The sequence below is a fragment of the Chaetura pelagica genome, unplaced genomic scaffold, assembly GCF_000747805.2.
Source record: "Chaetura pelagica isolate M959 unplaced genomic scaffold, ChaPel_1.0 scaffold498, whole genome shotgun sequence".
Classification (NCBI taxonomy): Eukaryota; Metazoa; Chordata; class Aves; order Apodiformes; family Apodidae; genus Chaetura; species Chaetura pelagica.
Window position 1 is genome coordinate 499,993 of NW_009954218.1, and position 13,317 is coordinate 513,309.

General features: G+C 55.0%; 1 protein-coding gene across 1 annotated transcript in view; it reads right to left on the reverse strand.

The window, feature by feature from the left end:
* The window catches only part of TCF3 (transcription factor 3), an 85,943-nt gene that overhangs the window by 24,855 nt on the left and 47,771 nt on the right, over positions 1 to 13,317 (reverse strand). The window contains exons 4-5 of the mRNA XM_010003413.1: positions 12,691 to 12,784; positions 4,746 to 4,813 (exon numbers count right to left, since the gene is read on the reverse strand). Of these exons, the coding sequence (XP_010001715.1) occupies positions 4,746 to 4,813; positions 12,691 to 12,784 (162 nt within the window). The remainder of the gene's footprint in view (positions 1 to 4,745; positions 4,814 to 12,690; positions 12,785 to 13,317) is intronic.

A 13,317-nucleotide genomic window follows, 5' to 3' on the forward strand; every position in this document is an offset into this window, starting at 1 on the left:
GGGAAAGAGGAGCTGATGTATTCACAGCTGGTGAAATTCCTGCAATCTGTTCCACTGGTCATGTTACCTTTGCACTGAACCCGCCGAGCAGCGCGGCCAGGAAAAGCAACTGGCACAGCAGCCCAGAGCAGATCCCTGAGCAGATCCCTGAGCAGATCCTGAAGGAGATCCCAGAGGAGATCCCGAAGGAGATCCCAGAGAAGATCCTGAAGGAGATCCCAAAGGAAATCCCATAGGAGATCCCAAAGGAGATCCCTGAGGAGATCCCAGAGGAAATCCCAGAGGAGATCCCAGAGCAGATCCTGAAGGAGATCTCAGAGATCCCAAAGGTAATCCCATAGGAGATTCCACAGGAGATCCTGAAGGAGATCCCTGAGGAGATCCCATAGGAGATCCCACAGGAGATCCCTGAGGAGTTCCCAGAGGAGATCCCATAGGAGATCCTGAAGGAGATCCCTGAGGAGATCCCATAGGAGATCCCAGAGGGCCCAGTGGCTGCTGCCCAGCTCCTTCAACAGGCACCTCCAGAGAGTCACTGAGATTTCCAGGCAATTCCCAGACAAAGGGATTTTCTTCCCCTTCCCCCTCCCTGGTGATGCCTCCCAAGGTGCCCAGAGGTTCAGCCAGGGGGGCTGCAGCTCTGCCCCACGGAAAGGAGCTTCTGGGAGGAACACATTCCCCATCCAAGGCACCTACCACCTGACAATTTGCCAGCACTTTTCAAAGAGAAGAAAAAACAACAACAAACAGGTCAAACAACCCCCCCCCAAAAAAAAAAAAACACAACCCTGGAGCCAAAAGCAACAACTGCTCCGGGGGCCACGTCGCCTGGCCCTGCACAAGGGGGGTTTTGTCTCCCCCTCCACATCAAACAGGCTCCAGCTCCTGCTCTGCCACCCGATCCCGACCCGTGTGTCTGCACCAGGGCCTCTCCCAGCCCCAGGCACCATTTCCCACCTCCTCTCTGTTACCTTATATCCCCCCCTCCTCCCCGCAGCCCCAGCACACCCCAAAGCAGGGTTTGGCATCCGGCCCGGTTGTGTTTGAGCAGCTTCAGTGGTAAATTCAATCCACCCTGGCACAGGCAGCCAGCACAGCTGCTCCAGCAAAGGAAACATCCTCAGCTCAGAGAAGAGGAAATGGTGACAAATTTGTGTAAAATTAAAACATGTCATACGTGTGTGTGTCTACATGTAGGAAATCCAAAGATGTCCAGCCAAAAAGCTGCTCCCTTGAATCAAACGGTGGGATGTTTCCCCAGGGCTGTGCTCAGACACTGCCAGGGCACTGGCAGCAACACAGCCCAGGGGAGGTGCTCACTCCTGCCCCAGAAACTCTTCCTGGCTGTTGGTGGCAGCACCTCAGGACTGGTCACCTGTGTTCCCAGGCTCTGATTTATGTCCCTGGTTTTCCCCGCTGGAAGCAAATCTCCCTCCCCAGCACAGCCCTGGTGTCCCTACTGGGGTTCACACCCTGTGCCCTCCTGACTGTGGAGACAGAATCCTAGAACCACTCAGGTTGGAGAAGCCCCTTGGGATCACCCAGTCCAACCATCATCCCTGCTCCACAAAGTTCTCCCCATAACCATCTCCACCAACACCACATCCAAACCACCCTTCAGCCCATCCAGGGATGGTGACTCCACCACCTCCCTGGGCAGCCTGTTCCACTCTCTGACCGCTCTTGCTGGGAAATAATTGTTCCTACTGTCCAGCCTGACCCTGCCCTGGTGCAGCTTGAAGCCCTTCCCTCTTGTTCTGTCACTGATGACCTGTGAGAAGAGACCAGCACCAACCTCTCTACAATGACCTTCCAGGTAGTTGTAGAGACTGATGAGCTCTCCCCTCAGCCTCCTCCTCCTCAAACTAAACACCCCCAGCTCCTCCAAGCCTTCTTCATCAGATTGATTCTCCAGACCCTTCCCCAGCTTTGTTGCCTCCTCTGTCCTGGCTCCAGCACTTCGAGATCTCTCTGGAATTGAGGTGCCCAAAACTGGACCCAACACTCCAGGTGTGGCCTCCCCAGTGCTGAGTGCTGCAGGTTCTGCATCCACAGCACCACTGTGAAACACAAACACTGCCCCATGTCTGCCCACAGGACAATACAACAGCATAGAAAACATCAACTGTCCCTTCCCTTCCCTGGTGAGCTGGGGGACATGGGGTGCTGGCACAGGGGGGACACTGGCCATGGGGAGGGGGGACACTGGCCAGGGAGGCAGCGCAGGGAGCAGGAGGCTCAATGCCTGGAGGCAAAGTGAGGGTCCCAAGGCAGGGAGCAGGAGGGAGGAGGTGCCTCATGGAGCACTCCTGCCCACAGCCCCCCACTCTCAAGGAAAGGAGGGATCTCCTTTGCTTGGATCTGGCTCAGAATCACAGGATCCTTCTGGCTGGAAAAGACCTTTAAAATCATCGAGTCCAACCACAACCCAACTCTACCAACCATTACCCTTACTCTGCCAAGTCCACTGCTTAAACCATGTCCCTCAGCACCATGGCTTTGAAAGACCTCCAGGGATGAGGATTCCACTCTTGCTCTGGGCAGCTTGTGTCAGGGCCTGACAGCCCCTTCCATGAAGAAATTGTTCCCAATATCCAATCTAAACCTCCCCTGGAACAACTTGAGGCCATTTCCTCTTGTCCTGTACCATTTGCTCCTTGAGAGAAGAGACCAACCCCCTTGCTCCAACTTCCTTCCAGGCAGCTGCAGAGCCAAAAGGTCTCTCCTCAATCTCCTCTTTTCCAGGCTGAACCCCCAGCTCCCTCAGCTGCTCCTCCTCAGACTTGTGCTCCAGCCCCTTCCCCAGCTCCCCTGCCCAGAAGCTCCCTCCAAGGGCAGTGCTGGCCACCTCATCTCCTTAAATACAAACCAGCTAGAAACGGGATTAACAATAAGAAAATAAGCAAGCCTGAAGTGGAAAAGAACAGAGAAGCTGCTCCACATCCATTCTGTACACTCTGACAACTCTTCTGAGCCAGCAACACACACCTGGATAAACCCCTGACACTCCAGAGGTGTTTCTGGGCAGAGCAGAGGCTGCCCAGGACCTCGTGCATCGTCAGATGCAAAACCTCCAGGAGCCTTTTTCATCCTCAGGATCTCAGAATCACACAGAGTGGTTGGGGTTGGGAGTGACCTCTGAAGATCATCTAGTCCAACCCCCTAACAGTGCTCGTGGTAAATGAAGCAAAACATCTCAATGTATTTCAGTGTCACCTGGTTCAGTCCTGGCATCCCCGTGTCTCTTCCGAACGTGGAGTACGAGGCTCTTTCGTTGCTCTTCCCTGCAGTGGAGAAAAGAAAACACCAGGTTTTGTGTAAGAGGGATGGAGAAGTTGTGTGAGCACCCACCCTCCCAGGGCATCGTGCCCAGGTGTGAAGTCCACTCTGGTCATGCAGCTTCCTCAGCTGGTCTGCAGGGGTGGCTGCTGCCCAGAGCAATTCTCTGCTGTAACAGGAGCTCCTTGAAGCTCCCGGGCAGCAGAGCTTGGCTGCTCCATCAACAGCCAAACCCCAAAACTGCAGCCATGCAGGGAAGTGCTTGTGGCCATGGAAACTGGCAGTGTCAGACCAGAGCAAACAAACAAACAAAAAAATCCCTCCAGACATACTAAAAAAAAGCCAGCAGAGTCTGGCAGAGGCAGTGACAGAGCAAAGCACCAGCCAGGCACGAGTGACCGGACTCTGTGGGCAAAGACAATCCCAGCATGTGGAGCTCCTGCTCAGGAATTACTTTCTTCCCCCTTCCCTGGTGGAGGTGCCACTTCCCAAAAACCCCTCCAGATCTAAAAAGCAGGCATTCCATAGAAAAGTGTTTCCTTCCCTTCTGAGCCCCCTCTGTTGGGTCCCACTGAGCAGGTTCCTCCTGGTACCTGGATCTTTGCTTGGATCTGGCTCAGAATCACAGGATCCTTCTGGCTGGAAAAGACCTTTAAAATCATCGAGTCCAACCACAACCCAACTCTACCAACCATTACCCTTACTCTGCCAAGTCCACTGCTTAAACCATGTCCCTCAGCACCATGGCTTTGAAAGACCTCCAGGGATGAGGATTCCACTCTTGCTCTGGGCAGCTTGTGTCAGGGCCTGACAGCCCCTTCCATGAAGAAATTGTTCCCAATATCCAATCTAAACCTCCCCTGGAACAACTTGAGGCCATTTCCTCTTGTCCTGTACCATTTGCTCCTTGAGAGAAGAGACCAACCCCCTTGCTCCAACTTCCTTCCAGGCAGCTGCAGAGCCAAAAGGTCTCTCCTCAATCTCCTCTTTTCCAGGCTGAACCCCCAGCTCCCTCAGCTGCTCCTCCTCAGACTTGTGCTCCAGCCCCTTCCCCAGCTCCCCTGCCCAGAAGCTCCCTCCAAGGGCAGTGCTGGCCACCTCATCTCCTTAAATACAAACCAGCTAGAAACAGGATTAACAATAAGAAAATAAGCAAGCCTGAAGTGGAAAAGAACAGAGAAGCTGCTCCACATCCATTCTGTAAACTCTGATGACTCTTCTGAGCCAGCAACACACACCTGGATAAATCCCTGACACTCCAGAGGTGTTTCTAGGCAGAGCAGAGGCTGCCCAGGACCTCGTGCATCGTGAGATGCAAAACCCCCAGGAGCCTTTTTCATCCTCAGGATCTCAGAATCACACAGAGTGGTTGGGGTTGGGAGTGACCTCTGAAGATCATCTAGTCCAACCCCCTAACAGTGCTCGTGGTAAATGAAGCAAAACATCTCAATGTATTTCAGTGTCACCTGGTTCAGTCCTGGCATCCCCGTGTCTCTTCCGAACGTGGAGTACGAGGCTCTTTCGTTGCTCTTCCCTGCAGTGGAGAAAAGAAAACACCAGGTTTTGTGTAAGAGGGATGGAGAAGTTGTGTGAGCACCCACCCTCCCGAGGCATCCTGCCCAGGTGTGAAGTCCACTCTGGTCATGCAGCTTCCTCAGCTGGTCTGCAGGGGTGGCTGCTGCCCAGAGCAATTCTCTGCTGTAACAGGAGCTCCTTGAAGCTCCCGGGCAGCAGAGCTTGGCTGCTCCATCAACAGCCAAACCCCAAAACTGCAGCCATGCAGGGAAGTGCTTGTGGCCATGGAAACTGGCAGTGTCAGACCAGAGCAAACAAACAAACAAAAAAATCCCTCCAGACATACTAAAAAAAAGCCAGCAGAGTCTGGCAGAGGCAGTGACAGAGCAAAGCACCAGCCAGGCACGAGTGACCGGACTCTGTGGGCAAAGACAATCCCAGCATGTGGAGCTCCTGCTCAGGAATTACTTTCTTCCCCCTTCCCTGGTGGAGGTGCCACTTCCCAAAAACCCCTCCAGATCTAAAAAGCAGGCATTCCATAGAAAAGTGTTTCCTTCCCTTCTGAGCCCCCTCTGTTGGGTCCCACTGAGCAGGTTCCTCCTGGTACCTGGATCATCCCTGTGGAGCAGGAGCCACCCGGTGCCAGCCCAGCCCACGTGCCCCAGTGCTGCTGAGTGAACTTTAGCACCCAGTCATGGCTTTTATCAAACGTGTTCAACCTCACCCTGCCCACACGTTGCTGAAAATAGAGTTTTCAAGGGAAAAAAATAACCCCAGCAAAACCCAACCCAACACACAGGGTGAAACACTTCCCTTCTGCAACGTCCCTGCAGTCTTTCCTCACGGGCACAAGCAGCACCCAAGGGTGCCAGGGCAGTTTCACAGCACCCAGGGAGGATCCCAGGGCAGGGAGAAGGGGGATAATACCTCTGCACTGTGAGTGGGCCAGTCAGCAGCACAACAGCCTGCTTTGGGTTTTCCCCCCCCTGCCACCCAAAGCAGAATTAAGACATTTTTCTAGTGGGGAACTGGCACATTTTCATTTAAAAAAAAGGAAAACTGGACTTAAAACATAGAAGGAATTTTCCTCCTTGTTAATTACAGCCTATTAATGGTGCCACCAGGGAAAAGGGGATGGAAGGGGAAGTGGGAGATGATCAGAAAGGCTCTGGAGCCAGGGCAGGATGGCCCTGCTGCAGCAGCTGCCCCGTCCTGGCCCAAGGGATGTTGCTGGGGGGCACTGGGCTCTGCCAGCCCCCCAGAGGCAAAAGCCCTTCCCCAAAAAGAAGGGATCACAACCTGCTTCTGGTCTGGCTTAGCCAGCAAATTGGGAAGGGGAGGATTTTGCCAATCTCCTTAACCTGAAGGCAAGGTCAAAGCCTGCCAAGGCGCAGGTTGATGCTCCGCTCACAGCTCGGAGGTTTTGGGGAGCACATCAAGAAAGGGGGAACAAATTTCCCCAAGCCAGCCCCCCCCAAAGCACAGGCAGAGAGATAGGAAGAGAGGAGGCAGCTCAGTTTTCCCACGATAGCATGGGGGACTTGAACTGAACCCAAAACCTCCCAGTGGGTTCCACCCCTAAACCCAAGACCCCCCTTCCCAGCGGTGCTGGTGGTCACAGCATGACATGCTGGGGCCCCACCAGCAGCTCCACCAGCAGCACCAGGAGCTGCTGCTGTGTCGTTCCAGAGGCTTAAACATTAAGTCAACAAAGGTCAAAATGTCAGAGGATGAAGCTCCTAAATGACCTAATTTTTAAAAGAGCTTAAGCAGCTCCGCGTGCCGCGGCGCCGGACACGTCACACAGATAACTCAGGGGGTTGTGGCACCTGGGGGGTCGTGATTACTCCTAAACCAGAGGAAAACCAGGGTAATGCCACACTGGTTTATCTGGTCAGCAAGAGCCCAGCCTCACATCTGATAATATATTGCTGCTTCCACACGTGGTTTGAGTGGGGAAGCACACTGACATCTCTGCTGTCACCAGATAACCTGGGTGGTGGAACCACAGGGCACTTGGAAGGAAAGCTGGGGAGGGGCTTTTTACTAGGGCTTGTAGGGACAAGGGGTAATGGATTAAGAGGGTAAGGTTTAGGAGAAGAGGGGAGATTGAGGTGAGACATGAGGAGGAAATTCTTCCCTGTGAGGGTGGTGAGAGCCTGGCCCAGGTTGCCCAGGGAAGCTGTGGCTGCCCCATCCCTGGCAGTGTTGAAGGGCAGGTTGGATGGGGCTTGGAGCAACCTGGGCTGGTGGGAGGTGTCCCTGCCCATGCTGGGGGTGGGACTGGATGATCTTGAAGGTCCCTTCACACCAAACCATCCCATGATTACATGAAGGGACCTATTTGCTCCAAACCCCGATCCTGCACCTCAGGGTTGGTCTCTCAGGCAGTTGTGGCTGGGACCTGGATCAGTCAGTGTCCCACGGGATGGGGCAATCAGGAAAGGGAGGGCAGCCCCCCAGCCAGGCCCAGCCTCTGCCCCCTTTTCACATATATATATATAAAGTAGCAAAAAACCTCAGCAGTATAGATTTTATATTTAATTGCCATGGAAAACCAAGTAGAAGGAAGAATGACAAACTTTTTAGGATCTAGCCTATTGAAATTAAATCCAAGTCCACAAGCTGGGTGAGTAAAAGCTGAACTTGCCAGCAGAAGGTGCTGTTCCTGCTGCTGGGGAGGTGCCAGCTGGCACATATGGCAAACCTGGTTGCACTGGGACTTGCCTGAGTTGCCCCTTCACAGCCACAGCCCAGGGACACCCACCAGAAAAGGTGACAAGACCCCAGGACCACGGCAAGGACCAGGCTGGAGGCAGGAGGAATCTCCCCAAACACCATCTGACTTCCAACAGAATGACAAACCCTGCAGGTGGGAGGTAAGGGATCTCGTGGGGGGGAACAAAGCTCAAAATCAGAAGGTACTGGGAATAAAACCCTTGAATGGGATGGGGGTTTCTCTTGGAAATCCTGTCTGTTGGATCTACCTCTGCACATCTGAGCAGGCAGAGGGGAAGCAGGGCTGAGGACACCTTGAACAAGGTGCACCCAGAAACTGGCTGGGAGCAGCCAGCATTTCCCACTCCTCATGGCATTGCTTCACTGGGAGTCCTGGCATCCCCCTCCTGCCTTTTCCACCCCCACCAGCTCTTTTCCTGCCCCTCACCTGCCCCTCCTGCTTCCTCCCTGCTTCATGAGTGATTTCCCAACCTCTCTCCTCTCCCCAGCATGTTCCCTCTTGCAGGATCAGGCTGTGCTGGGCTGGGATGGAGCCTCCCCCAGGCTGCCTTCACCCAGGGCTTTCACAGGATCCCCCCCACACAGTTTGTGTTCCCTCCTCCCAAAGACAGATTTGCTCCCGGGCTCAGAGACAAGGCAGCAGAATAAAAACTCTTTCCTGAGGTTCTCACCAGCCCTGGCATGGTTTGGCCCCAGTGCCCAGGACCATGGCAGCTCCTCAGCTCCACCAGAGCAAACTGGGCTTTCTAGTGAACTTGGTGGTTTTGCCATTTCTCTCCCTGGGACAAGCCCCACTCCCAGATGTGTACAAATAAGCCAAGAAGAAGCCAGTTGAAGGCTGCCCATGGGTCTTGCCAGTGGAGGAAGGCAAGGAAGGCAGGTGCTTTGCTGAGGAGCAGTGCCCAGTGCTCCTGCCAGCCCATGGGGACTTCACACCAGTGTCCCCATGTCACCCCATTCCCATGCTCCACAACTGAGCCTTGGGGCAGCCTGCAGCACCCACCACCCATGGCACAGCCACCCACCCTGTGCCTCCCTCCAGCCGCACACCAGTAATTCCATTCGAGTTAAAGACCTGGGGAAAAAGGGGAGGAAAAACCCAACCAGGGATTACAAGGGGAGAGGAAAAAACTAAACCCAACATTAAAAAAAACCCAACCAGGAGCAGCAACAAACCCGTCTGTGGGCAGATTAAAACCATTGTCCAGGAAGAACTCAATCCACAACAGCTCACAATACACCCAAGATTAGAAACACTCCTCTGAAAATAAGCTAATTACTAGAAATAATTACTAGAAAGAAATCTGTTATGGCTTATCAGTTTCCCTGCTGGTTAAGCAATCCCTCTCCCCGCCTGCCCTGCTGAAGATGAATGGTAGGAGAGTGGCAGATTTTAAAGACTGGTGATTTGAAACAAACAGAAAAGCCCTCTTCACCCTCTGGGGACAAGCAGGTTGTCCTGGCACCACCCCAGGCAGCCAGGGCTGGTCCCTGTCACCTCTCCCCACGTGAGGCTGAGATGCTCAGACCTCACCAGAACTGTCCTCTGGGCAGCAGAACCAAGGGCTCAAAGCTTGAAAGGTTGGGAGGAGGGAGTGATGGAGCTTGAAGGTGCTGCTGCTGCACCCTGCTCCTCGGGTTCCTCACACCCCCTGGGCAGATGTTGGTTCAGAGCACTGACAGTGTTTCCACTCAGGGACTTCTTTTTAATTATTTTTTTAAATTGAGGTTATCCCATCCAGTGCTCCCCAGGCCAGAGCTCCCCTTCCAGTTATTCTTGAGACATCTCTGGTTTTCTCCATCACCTTGTAGAGCCAAAGCTGTGGCAGAGAGGGAACCTGGGCTTTGGAAAGCATCCAACACCAGACTGTCTTCACATTGTCCCCTTCAAGAAGTGCCTGTGTGGGGTCACCAGCAGCTCTCAGGGAACCCTGAGGGCAGGGGAAGGGCAGCTCTGGGAGCAGCACCCACAGCTTGGCTGTCAGTTCAGCCCCTTCCCCTGCTCAAGGTGCCTCCCAAAGCCAAGCTCCCACCATGCTGGTTCCTGCACGTTCATCTAAAGAACATCCAGAAGCCCCAAAACCCAACTCTGTGTGTCCCAGCTGAATAAAAATCAGCACTTTTCCTTCCAAAACCTGCTACATGAATTCAAACCAGTTTTGGTCTAGGCTGGCACCCTGCAATCTGCAGGGCCATCACCCACCCCAGGAGTGGGTCAGAGTGGGGCTGCCCATGGATAAACTGTCCCCCCAGCCACCAGTGCCAGTGTGTCCCAATGCTGGGAATGTGGCCTGCTCACTGGACATGAGAGGCACGATGTCCTCCTGGGGTGAAATCTGTCAGGCACTTGGAACCAGAGCTTTGTGCTCACCCAGCATGGGCTGCTGAAGCTTCTCCCTCCTGCCCAGGAGCTGAGCAGCCCCTTCTCGTGGCCCTGGGGAGGGGGACAAGGGGGTGGGCTGGGGTGATGGCACAAGGACAGGCAGGGATGCAGCCTCACAGGGGGCTGGGGATGTGCTGGCCCTGCCCTGAACTCAGACCCACTTCCCATCTCTCCTGGGCCATGCAAACCCCTCCAGCCCTGCCCTTCTCAGAGGTTGCTGCCCTGGTGCTCCTCAAACTTTTCCAGCCCCTGGAAAACACACGTAAAACCAAATCTCTGCACTGTGCCCGTGCACCATCACCACTGCTCCCAGGCCAGACCCACCTGTGGGCAGTTTCCCTCTCTATGGGATGGCCAAGCCCATCATTTCCAACTCACCACGTTCCTCCCAAAACGTTTCTTCCAGCAGTTTCTAACCCTCTTTGAAGAAACAGAGGTCAAGTGGGAAACAGATACAAATTCTGACTTTGGAGAAGGGCACAGACAATAAGTCTCATGCACCTTCTGTCCACCCAGTACCATGGGAGGTCTCCATCCCAATCTGCTCCTTCCATCTCCTCACATTCTAAAATTCCTTGGTTCTATTCAATTGGCCCATTAGCACCAGATGCCTTGTGACACATCTGCAAACCTCCCCTTTCCCTCCCACTCTGTCCCTGCCTTTACAATATCACAGGCAAAAGCATTTTTAATTTTCTTCAGCTCTCCTTTCTCTCCTTCCACTTATCACTCTGCCACTTGAAAAGTTCTCAGAAGGAGCTTGGTAAAGAGGATATCCTACCCATGGTCTCCTCTGGTCCATCCTCCTCAGCACACATGCTCAGAGGCAAAGCAAAACTTAGGTATTTTGGAACCTCCTCCAGGAACTGATGTTTTCACAGAATCCCAGGGGTTGGAAGGGACCTGGAAAGATCACCCAGCCCAACCCCCCTGCCAGAGCAGGGGCACCCAGAGCACATCACACAGGAACGTGTCCAGGTGGGTTTGGAATGTCTCCAGAGAAGGAGACTCCACAGCCTCTCTGGGCAGCCTGGCCCAGGGCTCTGTCACTCAACTACTTCAACCACACTCAATTTCAGGAACAAAAGTGACTTTGAAACATGAGGAGCCTCCTGCCCCTCCTGGCTGTTCCCTCCCAGCCTCCCCAGCTCCCATTCCAGGTGGAGCTCCTGGTGCTGCACCCACCTGCCCAGACCCACGGCTGGGACCTCGAGCAGGGACACTGGGGAGCACCCGACCCTTGGGCACAGGGCACGGCCCCCATCCTGCAGGGCAGGAGGCTGCAGCAAACCCACCCCTGTGGAGAGAGCTGGTGGAAACCTCCCTGGGGGGCAGCAGAGGCTCCAGCTCCACGTGCTGGGGACCGGTCGGGCTGGCAGCCCTGCCAGGGAGCTGCACCTGCCAAGCCTGGGAGCCCCGGCTTTGAGGGGAAGCCAAACGAGTCTTCCCTGCACACATCAAAGGGGAAACCTCCGTCTTCCTCCTCGGGCAGCTCCTTCTCTGCTGGGAAGTCTCAAGCCTGCCTTGGCCCCAGGCCTGGGATGGGTTGGGATGGGTTCCCCCCACGCACACCCCCAAGAAGCCCTGCTGAGCTGCAGCCAGAAACGTCTCTTCTGCTTTGCTTACATCCTCCTGGGGCAGGAAACGAGAAGGAACCTCTGCCCTTGCAGGGGGGCAGGTGGGAGCTGCCTGGAAATGCTCACCCAACCCTGCATGGGATCCCTGAGGGGTGATTAAACAGACCCCACTGACACCAAGAGGGGCAGAGGGGGGAGCAGAGCTGAGCACGAGCCCCTCGCAGCAACCGCGCGGCTGCTCCTTCCCAGCACCACCCTGCTCCTCTTCCCCTTTCTGACCAGCCCCACAGAGGAAGCTCCTGTCATGGGGGGGATTTTCTGTTCCAAGCACAATCCCCTCATCTCACCCACTTCAACCCACGAGCAAACAGCACCAGGCCCTGCCCCAGCACTGCTCCTGCCACGCTCGCTGGAGGGTTTTGGCACCACTGCGTGGGCAAAGGTGAGGAGGACTAACCCCAATTCCTGACCTAATGTCATTAGAGCTCTCTAATCCCTTCAGGATGGATATTTTTTGCTCTTAATCTCTCTTTCCAGCCCCGAGCTGGGAGAGGTAACTGGGTAAGTTGTCTCACGCAGCTGGTCACACCCGATCACTGTCTGGGGCGCAGCAGGAGGGCCCGAGGCTGCCCAGTCCCTGCTGCTCCCCACTGCTCCTTGGGCTGCAGCAGGGATGAAGGAGCCAGTCAGGGCTGCTGGATCTTTGTAGGACACAAGAAGAGACCTTCCAATTCCCACCTCCAGCTCTCTGTGGAGACTGCACTGCCCTGGGGCTGCCAGGCTGGAACGCAAGGCAGCCACGAGCCTGTTGCAAGACCTTAATGATGAGCTGTGCCTTTTCCTCCCCCTCTCTCCTGATGCTTTTCCACCCTTGATTAGTAGCTCCCACGAGCAAACTCAGCCCATCTCGTGCCAGCACAGTGGGCATCAATCTCTGCTACTGCCTCTGGGTGCTACTGGAAAGCAGGGAAAAATAATCACACACATAAAATGTGGTGCCTGTCGTGCACGTCGGGTGCTGATGAGACCCTTTGGAGAGCAGCTCCTTCAACCACAGCTTTGGGAACACCTTCTGGAGCAGGTCCAAAGTGGGCACCAGTGACACCAACCACCACAAACTCTTCCACCACCACGTGCCATTCTTGGATTTCCCCTGCTCTGACCACACAACCCGCTGGGCAGCTGAGAAGAACTTACCCACGAGTCCAGCTCCCAGGAATGGTGACGAGGAGATGCTGTTGTGGGATGGCAGGTCCCTGTGCTCATAGTGGGGGCCTTCACCATAGCTCTGCTGAAGCAACATGGGAGAGTTAACTGATGGGTGCCTGGGGACACCATTTAGACATGAGGAAGAAATTATTTGCTGTGAGGGTGGTGAGAGCCTGGCCCAGGTTGCCCAGGGAAGCTGTGGCTGCCCCATCCCTGGCAGTGTTGAAGGGCAGGTTGGATGGGGCTTGGAGCAGCCTGGGCTGGTGGGAGGTGTCCCTGCCCATGCAGGGGGTTGGGACTGGATAGTCTTTAAGGTCCCTTCCAACCCAACTCAGTCTGGCATTTGATGATGCTTGGTTGTCAGAGCTTGGTGTCTCTCCCAGCCCAAAGGGTCCCAGTCAAAGGGTCCTTGGAACAAGGACATGATCTTACCCTCACAGCAGGGGCAGTGCAGCCACGAGGCTGCAACACTGGCAGGGGATATGGCACCAAAGCAGGGACATGCAGGGGGTTTGCCCCATGCTGGCTGCTCTTGGGCAGCTTCTGCCTTTACCCAGCAGCTCAGCACCCCCCAGGTGAGGGCCAGGCAGCCCCTTTCCCAGCCAGGGGGGGAGG